At 34.1% G+C, this 13,824-nt stretch overlaps 1 protein-coding gene across 2 annotated transcripts in view; it reads right to left on the bottom strand.

Annotated features, from left to right (window-relative positions):
• The window catches only part of LOC105484638 (cell division cycle 73), a 158,273-nt gene that overhangs the window by 59,780 nt on the left and 84,669 nt on the right, over positions 1–13,824 (bottom strand). For both annotated transcript variants that reach the window (XM_011746466.2, XM_024793723.2), the window contains exons 11-13: positions 10,433–10,490; positions 2,132–2,167; positions 1,753–1,840 (exon numbers count right to left, since the gene is read on the bottom strand). In XM_011746466.2, coding sequence (XP_011744768.1) covers positions 1,753–1,840; positions 2,132–2,167; positions 10,433–10,490 — 182 coding nt within the window. The remainder of the gene's footprint in view (positions 1–1,752; positions 1,841–2,131; positions 2,168–10,432; positions 10,491–13,824) is intronic.

The raw sequence follows: 13,824 nt of genomic DNA, 5'->3' as shown, positions 1-13,824 counted from the left end.
CTGGTATACTACATTACTGAAACTGGAACTTTATACATAAACACCTGGAAATGCTAAATACAATGTAACATATACCTGAAACGCTGACTAGAAAGAAAACAGTCATGGGCTACAAATGAAGAAAATGCTGAGGACTAATAAAGTACACAGGTACTGCCCACGAGGAAAGTGTAGGCAGTACTGAGAATTGGCTTTTACCAACTACATAGGGAAAGGACACAGAGGAACTGGAACTAGAGCCACAGAAGAGTCACACAATCAATGAAAGATTAAACTAGAGGGAAAAACTGTTTCCAATCAAATGTCGGGGAAGCATACCCATCTTGATCTACCTCTGGAGCAGGGGAAGAAAAGGGGCTCCTGGATAATTTGTCAGCCAGGGTCCAATGTCACTCAGGTCTGATTCAAAGACAGACTAGAAATCCTTATGTTAAGAATTTAAAAGCATCTGGCAGAGCAATCACAAAATCACTCTGGAAGGACATGCCTTTAAGCCAGTACCACTTCAAATAAAACCATATTAAGATTAGTAACAGTCCAAATTCCTAACAAATACCAAAATTAAATAATGTATGTAACACAACAGGAAAATCTGACAGCTTTTGTTTAGTAAGAAGTACCATGAAAATGTAACAAACACTATGAAAATATTAAAGCAGAATACTGTTAACCCCCTTCTCTCCAACTAGTGATCACAGCATTTCTCTTATCCTCTGAAACAGTATTACAATTTTTGAGCTCCTGCATTTTCTATCCCTATCCCCTATTTCATAAAATACATTCTGATAGAAGGAACTATCTTAAAATCCTACATCAGTCAATGGTATTTAGCTGAATATATAAAATAGTCACCCATGTTAACAATGAAGATGACTAAAAAAAAAAAAATTTACTGAGGAAAAACTGTTTGCAACACTGTGTCTAAAAAATTTGATAGCATTCTGAAAATCACTTAAACATGGCTCATTTTAAACCTTGTTAATGTATATATCACTGAAGCTTATTTAAAACAATTTTTATATTGCCATCTTTCTTCTGTAAACTATAGCCAATCCAAGAAGTAGTAAACAGACTTAAAAATATTCATTAATAGAAGAAATGCTATGGGAAAATATATGTAAACTACTTAAATTTTAAATCTGAAAGTGGTTGGGAATGGCAGAGATTTATTTTGTGCCCAATAACCATGATGCATGTTTATTAGAACAAACTGGGTACAAGTGTGATTGTATTCATTTTAATAAGGAAATGAGAAAGGAAAATAGACATTAAACATTTTTTAAAGTTAAGCATGTGGAAATTTTATCATCATTTATAGGTTTCATTTTCACTTCTTTAACTTTCACTGCTATCTAGGTTAAATAACTATGCCCCCCACCTATCCACCTACTTACTCCTACTACGGTATAACATCTAATATTCAGAGAGAACCTGAACTGAGGAAGTTTTAGAACTTCCTCAAGCTCTCTCAGAGAAAAACATCAAAAGAAAACAATTCATATTAAAAGTTAATATGATAGTATCCTTTTTCATTAAGACTTTAGCCAGAAGTTTCTGTAATTTTCCCTAAAGGATCCAAATATAAAAGAATATATTCTGTTTTGAAAAATTATGCTTCATACTATGTGTAAGGCCTATAGCACAGAAACTGAAATTTTGTTTTCTCCAAATAAGTAATACTGATTCAGTAACTACTATTTTCCAATGATATCTCAATGTCCTACGAACAGGATAGTTTAATAAATTACTTACTTCAGGTCCTGTAGAAGGTCTTTTGCATTAAGCATGGTTATTAAAGAGGTGGTAGCTGCAGGAATTATGATAATGGGTGTTCGAGATCCTATAAAGACAAAATTTTACAGGTAAAAATGTATTATTAGGAATTACAATTACTTTCCCTACTAAAAGTTAAAAGATTATAAATTGTAACTTTAACTCTTCCGATCTAAAAAATATTTTAAGCCAGTGGATATTTAAAAATATTTAATAATCAATGTGGCTTGAGTTCTGACAAATCAGAATGGATACAAAGCACAAACATGTGATACAGCTGCCTGAGGAAAGTATCAGGCCTGGTTCTGCAATCATTTACTTTTAAAAGTTAAGTTTAAAATCATATTCACAACCTCACCTTTCTTCTGATTTGGGGGAGGTCTTGCTTGAGAAACTGTAAAGAAGAAAAAAAAATCACAACTCTGTGTCATAAAAACCATATTCTTATTTTCAAACTTACAAGTAAGGGGTATTTTTTAAATTATTTGTATTCACATATGACTAACTGTAAATCAGAAGACGTATTTTACAACTTACTATCTTCTCAACATCTTTGTTTGACAAAAATATTAAAATGCATTATTCAACAATCTGCAGTCAAAAGGAAAGTGAATATACAATATCTATAGTTCTGTTTCTACAGTTTCAGTTAACCACAGTCCACTGTGGTCTGAAAATATTAAAGAGAAAATTCCAGAAACAAACAATTCACAAGATTTGAAATTGCACATCTTTCTCAGGAGCATAACGAAATCTCACACTGCCCCACCCAGGATGTGAATGCTCTCTTTGTCCAGCACACCCACACTCTATACACTACCCACACTTTAGTCACTCATAGTCATCTCCCTCACTGTTATCACAGTGCTTGTTTCAAGTGGCCATTGTTTTACATACGAATGGCCCCAAAGGGCAAGAGTGATAAGGCTGACAATTTGGATAAGCCACTACCAAAGACAAGACATTAAGTGTTTCCCTTAGGTGAAAAGGTGAAAATCTCTACTTAGTAAGAAAAGAAAAAAATAAAATAAAATCACATCCTGAGGTTGCTAACACCTACAATAAAAACAAAGAATCTACCATCTGTATAATTGTGAAGAAGAAAAAGAAATTCATGCTACTTTTGCCTTTGTACCTCAAACTGCGAAAGTTTCAGTCACAGTGAGTGACAGTGTTAAGATGGAAAGGGCATTAAATTTATGGGAGACATAAAGAGAAACATGTTCTGGTTGACTGAATCTGGTTTTGTACCATCCCTCCCTGGTTTCAGGTATCCACTGGGGGTCTTGGAACGTATGCCCTGCTAGTAAGTGGGGACTACTGTATTACAATGTCAGGCACTGAGTATCTACATTCAAGGATGTTCAGGTCTAGCAAAAAAAAAAAAAAAAGAGAGAGAGAGAGAGACAGAGAAGAAATAATTTCATAATAAGCTGATTACCACTGTAATAAATGTGAAAGCAGAGCATAAGAGCAAATAATACTGTGCAAAGTGTGAATACGCTTAACCATTCTGGAAGAAAAGGAAAAGTAGTTATTGAGAGCTAAGTTTAAAAAATTCCTTTTTTTTTTTTTCTTTCTTTTAAAAATTGTTTCTGGTCTCTTTTCAGGTGAGAAATACAGTGTTACAGGTAATCAGTCATGTATATGTGAAGGTCTATATTACCTGAAAATGACCATATGATTGATTGTGATCATATTATAAATACACAAATCTTCCTATCTTTTTTTGTTCTTTTTAACAAAAACAGGGTCTCGCTCTGTCACCCAGGGTTGATTTCGAACTCCTGAGCTCAAGCTATCCTCCCACCTCAGCCTCCTAAAGTGCTGGGATTACAGGGGTAAGCCACTGAGCCTGGCCCATATCTTCGTATTATGTTTATATACAATGAACTTTTAATGCATAGAAATATTTGTTGACATTAATGGTAATAATAACCTAACACAAGATCAATACATCTTAGGATAAAAAGTGCTGCAAGTTCTATTTTCAGTATTTGACCATACAATAACTCAATGTGCCACATGCTATGATCGAGTTTTGTTTTTTAAATGACAAAAATAAAGAAAAATTTAGGAGACTTAAAATTCTAATTGAATGTCAGTTCTTAAAAATGGATACCATCTTTAAAGTGAATAACACAGCACATACACTTTCAGAAAATGTTCTATTTAAAAAGCAGCAAAATGCTACATTTTAACTAATTCTTTGTAATCCTTTGTATAGCTCTCTCATTGTGATAAACTATCACAGGATTCAGTAGTATGATCTTTGAGCCACAGAAAGCAGATAACTATACACACAAATACATGCTGAGACATATGCCTTTACTATTACGGTTTTCTCATCTTGCTGAGAAAAAAAAACTAGAATTTTCTTAAATCAATTAGAGAAATGGAGGGTCATGGATAAATCTGATTGGTTAGATAGTATCATCTGAAATATAATACAGTCTCGGTAAATATTTGGCATTTATTGGAGAGATAAAGGGATAACAGGATGGATAAACAGGAAACAGGAGTTTCTATTATGACTAAAGGGAACTACAAAAAACAAAGAGGTTTCAAGAAATAAATCTGTGATGGACAGATGGAAGGAAGGTAGGGAAGGGGGAGAGGAAGAGAGGGAAGAAGAAAGAGAGGGCAAGGGAGAAATCTCTGACTGAAGTACTGTTGCATTTGGTGAGGAAATCCACAAATGCCCTCAGGAATTTAGGCAAACATTTACTAAACTCAAGGCCAAGAAGACCCAAAGTAAGAAAAAGGCAAAATAAAAAAACTCACAAATGTTAAAAATAAAGTTTAGAGGTTTAGTTTAAAAAAAAACTGCAAATGAATATAAACAAGTTCCCTAGTATGTAAGGACCCTGACTGAGACACTGTGATGAACATGTCAATGAGAAGCTTGATCTTAAAGGGGGAGGGGGAGAGAAACATAACGAGTTTGTATGACAGAGTGATCAACAGCAAAGGTCTGTACTCAGATTATTTTAGTTCATATCCTTATTTTGCCACTGTCTAGGCAAGTTGATTAACTTTGCTCAGCCTCAGTTTCCTCAATCGTAAAAGAGATAATAGTTTCTATATCTTTATATTGCTGTGAGAATTTAAAAAATAATAACGCATGCTAAAGTTCTTAACCAGGTATTAGCACATACTCACCATTTACTGAATCCTGCAACTACAGTAGATGCTAACTGCTGCCGCTTCTACTACTACTACTTCTACTACTACTCAAGCAAGTGCGCTAATTGCCAATTTACAAGCTGAGAATAAACCATAAGAAAAATTACTGTTGCTTTGATTTCAAATAAATTAGATTCTTAAGAAACATTCATTCAGAGCCTATGTACAAGCATCGCTGCTAAGTTATTATTAAACTGCAAATAAAACAGAAGTAATTCCTGCCCTCAAAGAGCTTTCAGCTCTTTCAGAGTAGGTGAGCCCAGACCATAAACAAAAATGCAACCAAACACATAATCTAAATGGAACACATACTAAGGGAAGAAAATGAGTGTATACTGGCAGAAAAGTGTGCTTTAGATAGAATGCAAAAAGCTTCTCAAAGAAAGTGGCATTTAAGCTGAAATTTGAAAGATGAAAACAAGCCAACTTGCCAAGAACAAGTAGGCGAACAGTCCAGATAAGAGGTAGGAATGTGGGCAAATATCATAGGCAGGAAGAAATTGCTGCACTTAGGGAACTGAAACAAAGCAAATGTGTAGACCAGAGGGAAGAAAGGAAGAATGGCAGGAGATGAGGTTACAAATATATGCAGAGACCAATTAATCTAGGGCCTTTTAAGCAATATTAAGTTTACATTTAAGTGCCACTGGAAAGTCCTATAACTGTTAAGCTAGAAAGTGACAAGATTTTATTTTCATTTCACAAGTCTGGAAGAAAAAAAAAACAATGGATTTGGACAAGAGATCAAAAAGGGTACACGTGTGAAGGCAGAAAGCTCAGTTAGGACTATTACAACAGTCAACAATGGTGCTACTCAAACCATGTGTGGTTGAGTTTTTGTTTGATTTCCAATTCAAAGTCAACTGAATAAAATATAATAACAATGAATTTCTAGAAAGATGATAATGTACTCAGATGCTATGACACTATTTTACCCTCAATTTCTGTATCTATTTTGTTGGCACCGGAAATAAAAAGGTCATGGGCTGACACCAGGCAGCCGACCACACTGAGACCCACTGGTCTAGAGAGATGATGATGGTTTCTACTTGAGTTGTGGTAGTGGAGATAAAGAAAAATAGATAAATTTGGAATACAGAAAAGGTACATCTGACAGAACCCACTAACAGAAAAGGAGTAAGGAAATGTGATGAATAAAGAGTAACTTCCAAATTTTTGATTTAAGAAACAAAGTTGATGGTGTTGTCACTCTATGAAAAAGGAGAAGACTATAGAGTAAGAGGCCTTGGGGAAAATAGCAGGGAAAACATTATCTTAATTAGTTTTAAAACGCCTATGGCAAATCCAAATGTTACACAGACAGTTAATATAAGATATCAGAGTTTGAACTGGAGATACAAATTTGGAAATCATTAGCACATAGATTTAAAACTATGGGATGAGAGGAGAAGTACTCCAAGCAGTAGCTAGGTTATAAATTACATGATTGAATAGCATAATAAATTTGTATAAAATATACAGCCACTAGCTCACTCTCTCAATCTCACATGAGTGGTATTAAGCACATAAACTAGTACCATAGGCCACTTAGTCATCTCAAAAGAACTATGAATTAGTGAAGTATGGATGGTGTATACATTAATAAAGGAGAGAAGACAGACAAGGATATGTGCAAGAAATTCAATATGGCTATAAAAAGGAAAGACAGTGAAGTCCAGAACTATGGCCTTTCTGTTGCAGGAAGTCAGGGACCCCGAACGGAGGGACCAGCTGGAACCGCGGCAGAAGAACATAAATTGTGAAGATTTCATGGGCATTTATCAGTTCCCAAATTTAATACTTTTATAATTTCTTATGCCTGTCTTTACTGCAATCTCTGAACATAAATTATGAAGATTTCATGGAAGTTATCACTTCCCTAATACTACTCTTATAATTTCTTATGCCTGTCTTTAATCTCTTAATCCTGTTATCTTTGTAAGGTGAGAATGTACGTCACCTCAGGACTACTACTGTACAAATTGATTGTAAAACATGTGTTTGAACAATATGAAATCAGTGCACCTTAAAAAAGAACAGAGTAACAACGATTTTCGGGGAACAAGAGAAGATAACCACAAGGTCTGACTGCCTGTGGGGTCAGGCAGAAGAGAGCCATATTTTTCTTCTTGCAGAGAGCCTATAAATAGACATGCAAGTAAGTGAGATATCACTGAATTCTTTTCCCAGCAAGGAATACCCTGGGGAAGGAATGCATTCCTGGGGGGAGGTCTATAAATGGCTGCTCTAGGAGTGTCTGTCTTATGAGGTTGAGATAAGGACTGAAATACATCCTGGTCTCCTGCAATACCCTCAGGCTTATCAGGATTGGGAAATTCCAGCCTGGCAAATTTTGGTCAGAGCGGTTCTCTGCTCTCAAACCCTGTTTTCTGTTAAGATGTTTATCAAGAAATGCACAGCGGGACACAGACCCTCATCAGTAATTCTAATTTTGCCTTTGCCTTGTGATCTTTATTGCGCTTTGAAGCATGTGATCTTTGTGACCCACTCCCTGTTCATATACCCCTCCCCTTTTAAAATCCCTAATAAAAACTTGCTGGTTTTGCGGCTCAGGGGACATCACGGAACTACCAATATGTGATGTTACCCCTGGAGGCCCAGCTATAAAATTACTGTCTTTGTACTCTTTCTCTTTATTTCTCAGACCAGCTGACCCTTAGGGAAAATAAAAAGAACCTATGTTGAAATATTGGGGGCTGGTTCCCCCAATACTTTCAAATGCTTTTATTTATGAATCCACTGGAAAACATGTGCCTCTTGTTAGTTATATTCCCTAAATGAATTTTGAGAGGTTGGAAATTTTTAGAGCTTTAGATGTTTAAAGTGTTTAACTGTAAACATTTTAAAACATTAAATTTACCCACAGACTTGCCTGGCACAACAGCACTAAATAAATATTTGATGAAATGAGAAATAAAAATTTGTAAATGCTCAAAAACAGAACTCCACCCTTGAGGTATCTCACTCAAGGAAAGAACAGGTGGGTCAGTCTCCCATTTCCAAATTATCCGAACTCTACCCAACAAATAACAGTTACACTTCTATAATCCCCCTTCTTACACTGGCCATATATATTTTGGGTACTCACATTTTTCAGATTTTAAAGAAATAATACTAGTATACATGTCAAATATTAAACAATATCCCTTCAAAACTGGGCTGCACCCCCAAAAGCAGATGCATCTAACATTTTGGCAGCAAAATAAAAATACACTAATTAGGACAAATAAAGACTTCAAACTACTACTATCCATTCCAATCAAGTCTTATTGCTGAATGAGAGCAAAAACCTTAATTACTTTAGAATGGTGGGTAGGAAATGTGGATGTATGGGTGTGAAGCAGTAAGTGGGAGTAGGAAGTGCAAAGTTCACATGGATGGGCAATAGAATATCTGATGTATGACGAGACATTAGTTCAGATTAATTTCGATCGGTTTAATCCCCAGTACACTTTAACAGAGCAATTGAAAAAGTAGGCTAGAACATTAAGAGGTGAAAAGACTTAGGACTCCTTACTTTACACACATGATCTTCCCCTAGCCACATAACTGGCTAGTAAAATCTAGACCCTTTAACTTTATTTTATCACAAGACACATCTGAACAAAATGGTTTGTTTAGATATCAGTGCCTCTCCCAGCCCTTTCCTTATATACTAACTTATTTTATGAAAATATGAAATAGAAAAAATTTTACATCACAGATTCTAAGTTAGAATCCTCAGGTGGTGGCTTGTTCTCCTTTTTCCATTTCTGACAAACCATAACCTCCCATCCCTCCCTTCCAAAGAAAAGCAAACAATTCTCTTATCTGTGATTCAACTGCCTCCACAATATTTCTATACTTTATGTTTAGTATTCTTTGGGCCCAACCCCATCTGTCCATCCCTATTTCCTTCACTTTTTTCTTCCTTCCTGTAAAAAGCTCCTTCAGCTTCTCTTAGTTTCCGGACAAGAGCCTACTATATAGAAATTCAAATAATATTTGTTGAATTTAGTTGTTGTTCTTATACTCTCATGATGGATTCTGGTATGACCATCTCTATCGAAAATTAGTCCTGTCATCTTAATCAATTACATCCAATCTAGTCTAAGTATAACAAGGCTGACAGAGCACTCCTCTTCTCCACACCTACTTAAAAACAGCAATGACAAAAATTTCAAACAAACCTACTGTCAAACAAAAAATAAAAACAAAAAAAGGAAATACTAGCCACATCTAAGAGGAGCATGAATACAGGACATAAGGAAATCACCCTGCAAAACCATCCCAACATAAGCCCCATGTACCATGCTTTTGACATGCCTCCAGAAAATATTTAATATTCATAATCTAAATAATTTTAAATTGGCCTGTGTACATACTATGAATAAGAGAATATCCGTATCTGCACTATTGATACTGTGAAATTTATGCAGAAGATCCAGTTAAGTTCTTGCCTGTATCTTTCCAAACCTTTATATTCTTTTTTCATACTCACTTTCAACAGCACTGATGAGGTTATTTAAAAAAAAAAAAAAAAAAAAAGGGCCGGGGGGCAGGGGTGGCAGCTGGTATAGCCTAGCACTGAAATTATGCTAAATAAATGTAAAAATAAAACAAACACCAAACACCAAAAACAAATCCAAAAGACCAAAAATAAATATAGGGTTGGTATCTAAGTATCTATAAAGATCAGTCTTTTTAGGTACTAGGAATAGGGGGAAGAATTTTTCTAAAATAACTTCAATACTACCTTTGCTTAACACATTTTTTAAAAAATGATACAGAACTTTAGGTGTTCAACACAGATATCTGAAGTTCTAAGCATCAAAGCTGAATATCATTCTATTAAAATTATAATTCTGTGCTGCTGTAGGAAAAAAAATCACATCTGTACATACTACCTGATGAGGATGGATATATATAAATAGCTTTTAAACATTTAAAAATGTTTTAAAACATGTTTCTAAAATCTTAACCGAAATGAAAACATTTTCTTAAAAATTTTCTTTAAGTCTTCACTATACCTATTTATTCAAGTAAATGTTCTATAGTATAACTTCATGATTGAAAAACAGTGTTTTATAACCCATTTTATCAATGACCTGTGAATCAAATCAGGGAAAACATTACTTCAATAAAGAATATTACAAAATCCAGTTCAGCTGCTTATTACACTATAGGAAAATAAATAATTTAATATGCTTTTCACTTTATTTCTTTATGTCTTTCTGCTAAAAACATGAAGATTTATTAATGATGCTGACTGAAGTTTAGCAAGCATTTTATGTATATTATCACAGTTTTGAGATCTGCTTAAACAATATCAACAGTCTTTAAAGAAACATGACTTTGCAATGTATTTTAAGTAAAATTTAAATGTGTTCAAAGCATTATATACACATACCAAAAAACTTGCGCTGTTATGAGCTTTTGAAAGAAAGCAAAAAACAAAGTTTTATATTTTTACCTGGTCTTGGTACTGGCTGGGCTGCAGGAGTCTGAGTCTTCCGTGCAGATGCACCCTCCTTTAAAAGAATAAGAATTGATATATAAGATCAAAGTTTCTTTACATAATAAACACTGTAATTATTGCAAAGAAATCTCGTATCTCTCTGTCTCTTGTTCTGTTTTTCTCACTCAATTGGTTACTCCACTAAACATGTTATGACCTACAGTTTAAGAAAAAAATAAAAATGAAAACTCTCCTGATCTTTTATGCTATTAGTCATGAGATCATAATAAACATCTTTAGTGTAGAACAAACTTAGTTACTACAGAGTAGTTACTGTAAGCATGTAGTATTTTTAAATGATTTGTTTAACTGCTGACAATTTTAATATTCTCAGAAATGTCACTGCCTATTCTAAAATCAAGTCAACCTTTTTTTCTCTAAACAATCTCAAAATACATAAACGATATATACTCTCCTGTTAAAAAAACCTAACATACGTTATATTGGAAGGTATTTAAAAAACATAAACATTTCAAATAATTAAATGCCTTTAAAATATTCAGGAAAAATCACATTTATAAAGAAGAGATGTTACATTTGAATTAAGAGCAGATGAGAGTATCTTAAAAACTAAATAACAAATCTCAATAATTACTGAAAATGTAAGATGTACAAGGAAATATGCTAAGTGTTGAAGTATATCAATTATATACTCAAGGATAGATGCCTCTGAAATGCTTAAGATTCTTAAAATGTCTGTTTTTAGTGCAACAGTTTCAATCATATTCACAGTGATATTTCATAATACATTTTTCTTTACAGAAAGTTGCAAGTGTAAATTTCATAACTATGAATTCATAAAGACTTTAGTTGTACATAACAGAAGGAAATTTGACAAATATCAGGGGAGGTACAAAAATACATAAAAATTAAAATCAATATTAGCATCGCAAAGAACATTTCCAAAGAAATACTGCTAAATACTAATTATAATTACACTACATTCTCTTCAAAATTTCAGATGGTAAACATGGTAAAATTGTTTGAAATAGCAGGCTATCCTATAGCATTTTTAAAAAAAAAATGACCATAAAAATGAGTACAAGAGAAAAAAGACTTTCACTTCAATACAATGGTATTCCTAGTATTCAGTCAGAACATCACAGAAACCATTCTTTATTACAAGAAACAACAGTCACAGGGGCAGGTAGGTGGCAAAAACTCCAAGAAGAAAAAAAAAACAACCACACAAAAAGACACCTGAGGACAGCAAAATATCCTTTTTTCCAATGTTCTCACTATTGCGCATTTAGTTATTAATATATATTGGTGTATTTACTACTGAGTCATTCCGGGTGCTGGTTTCACAGATGTTTGTTCATAAAAATTTATCAAGCGTACTTATGATATGGTCTTCCTCCAACTATATTACATTCAGGTAAACCTTTAAATGTTAAAAAAAAAAAAGTGAATCATAATTAAGGTGGAGAGCACATCAAATATTTATCATTATAATGTGGGGGAACCTTCTGATTATATTTTTCTCTAAGTTTACGTTAGGGGACATAACTATTTTTATTCTTTGTAATTCCAGTACCTGGAGCATAGTAGGCTCTGGGCACTGCAGCTAGTTGAACTGAACTGCACCTAGATTTTTAAAAAATCAGAAGCCAGGGGATAATCATTACATAGGAATCCATTAAAAGAAACATTAGCTCCTATATAAAGAATCAACTAGACATTCTATAATAAGAGTAAACTAATCATATTACTTACCTATTCTAGTATATAAATATTGACTCGTGGGGATGTGATTTAAGAGGAAAAACATAGAAAATGAGACAGAAAAACAATGAGCACGTATATATGCAGACATCTTCTGTCCACATTTAACCACGAGTCTGGCTGGATTCAAATCAAAGCCATTCTTTTTTTGGAATACAGTGGCCTAAGTTCAAAATCACCAGAATAAAAATTATGTGCATATAAAGATAACTATACAAACCCAAAGTGATCCAACTAACTACTGAATTAGTTGTACACCTGTACTATAAGCATGTGTATAAGCATGTATAAATAAAGGTATAAGCATGTGTAAATAATATGAAAACAAAAAACAAAAAACAAAACCTTTTCCACTACAAATTATAACCCTTAGGAATTTTTGTCTACTTTTGAATAAGCTCAAAACTTGATCCCTTTAAATACCAATAATGGGTATCTTCTGTTTGCCTAGTAATAATCCTTGCTTGATGACTCAATCACTCCTTTATGGCAATAAGCTCTATCCCCTCGTCACTAGGAAAGGTATATATCCTAGACTTCATCAATCAAAAGTCCTTCTTTGGGGTTGTTTTTTATAGACTGGGATTATTTTTTATAGACTAGAGCTAGCTGTTAAAACCACTAGCTACAAGGCTACAAGGAAATAAGCCTAAAATCACTGATGATGATGTCCCTTGACTCATGGAGAAAATGTATTGGCAGAAAAGAGAATTAAGCTATAATGCAAGAAAAGAGGTAGAATATAATACCCTTTATAATACCTACTATCTATTTCTAGTGGCCTGCAAGACCTACTTTACCCTTAACCATTCTTGATTATATGAGTCAAATCTCCCATCTCAGCACTCTACAAACCCCACATACACTTTTGGTTGTCTCAGTTGAATCAAAGTTCTGTCAGGTGCAATAGAAAAAAAAATGTTATCTAATTTCGTCTTCTCAAGGCTTACTGAAAATTTCAGTTGTCGAGGTCAGTACAGTATGACTTCGTTTAATTTTTGAGTTGGTACAAACAACCGCCCCGCCAATACACACACAAAGAGTTATACAGCTGTGACACAACAACAAACTAATGACAAAACAGTAGAATATAACCTTCTTGGAAGAAAACTGGGAAGTTCTTTGCAAATCACGTCATGAATGTATAGCCGTTTCTAGGACACTCTCCCCAGCCAACATCACTCAAGAGACTAAAAGCACATTCTACTCTGATTTCCATTATTTTTAAGTAAAGCTGGAGTAGTCGCTGCATAAGGGATTGCAGAAATCAACCCCACCACCCTCCACCCTAAAGATGAAGAGACAAAGGTGAAGTCATTTTTCAAAGGCAATACACACACACACACACACACACACACACACACACATACACGGCATGTATTAATAAACAGAAAAAATAATCTGGAAGTAATATGGAACAGACTGACAATCCTATATTTTTAAAGACATTTGGATTGGAAGAAAAAACACTACACAGCTGGGAAAAGAAAGGTATCGGCACAAAAACAAAAGAGCTGACAAGTTGTGCTAACTGGAGAGGAAAACCTGCTTTCTCTTGAAAAGTCAGAATCATTATAATTTCACCAAGACTTGAGGCATTCGAGAAAAGTAACAACCGAATT

The sequence above is a fragment of the Macaca nemestrina genome, chromosome 1 (genome assembly GCF_043159975.1).
Source record: "Macaca nemestrina isolate mMacNem1 chromosome 1, mMacNem.hap1, whole genome shotgun sequence".
NCBI classification, from domain to species: domain Eukaryota; kingdom Metazoa; phylum Chordata; class Mammalia; order Primates; family Cercopithecidae; genus Macaca; species Macaca nemestrina.
Note: the sequence above shows the minus strand (reverse complement) of the source record. Positions and strands in the feature narration are given on the sequence as shown.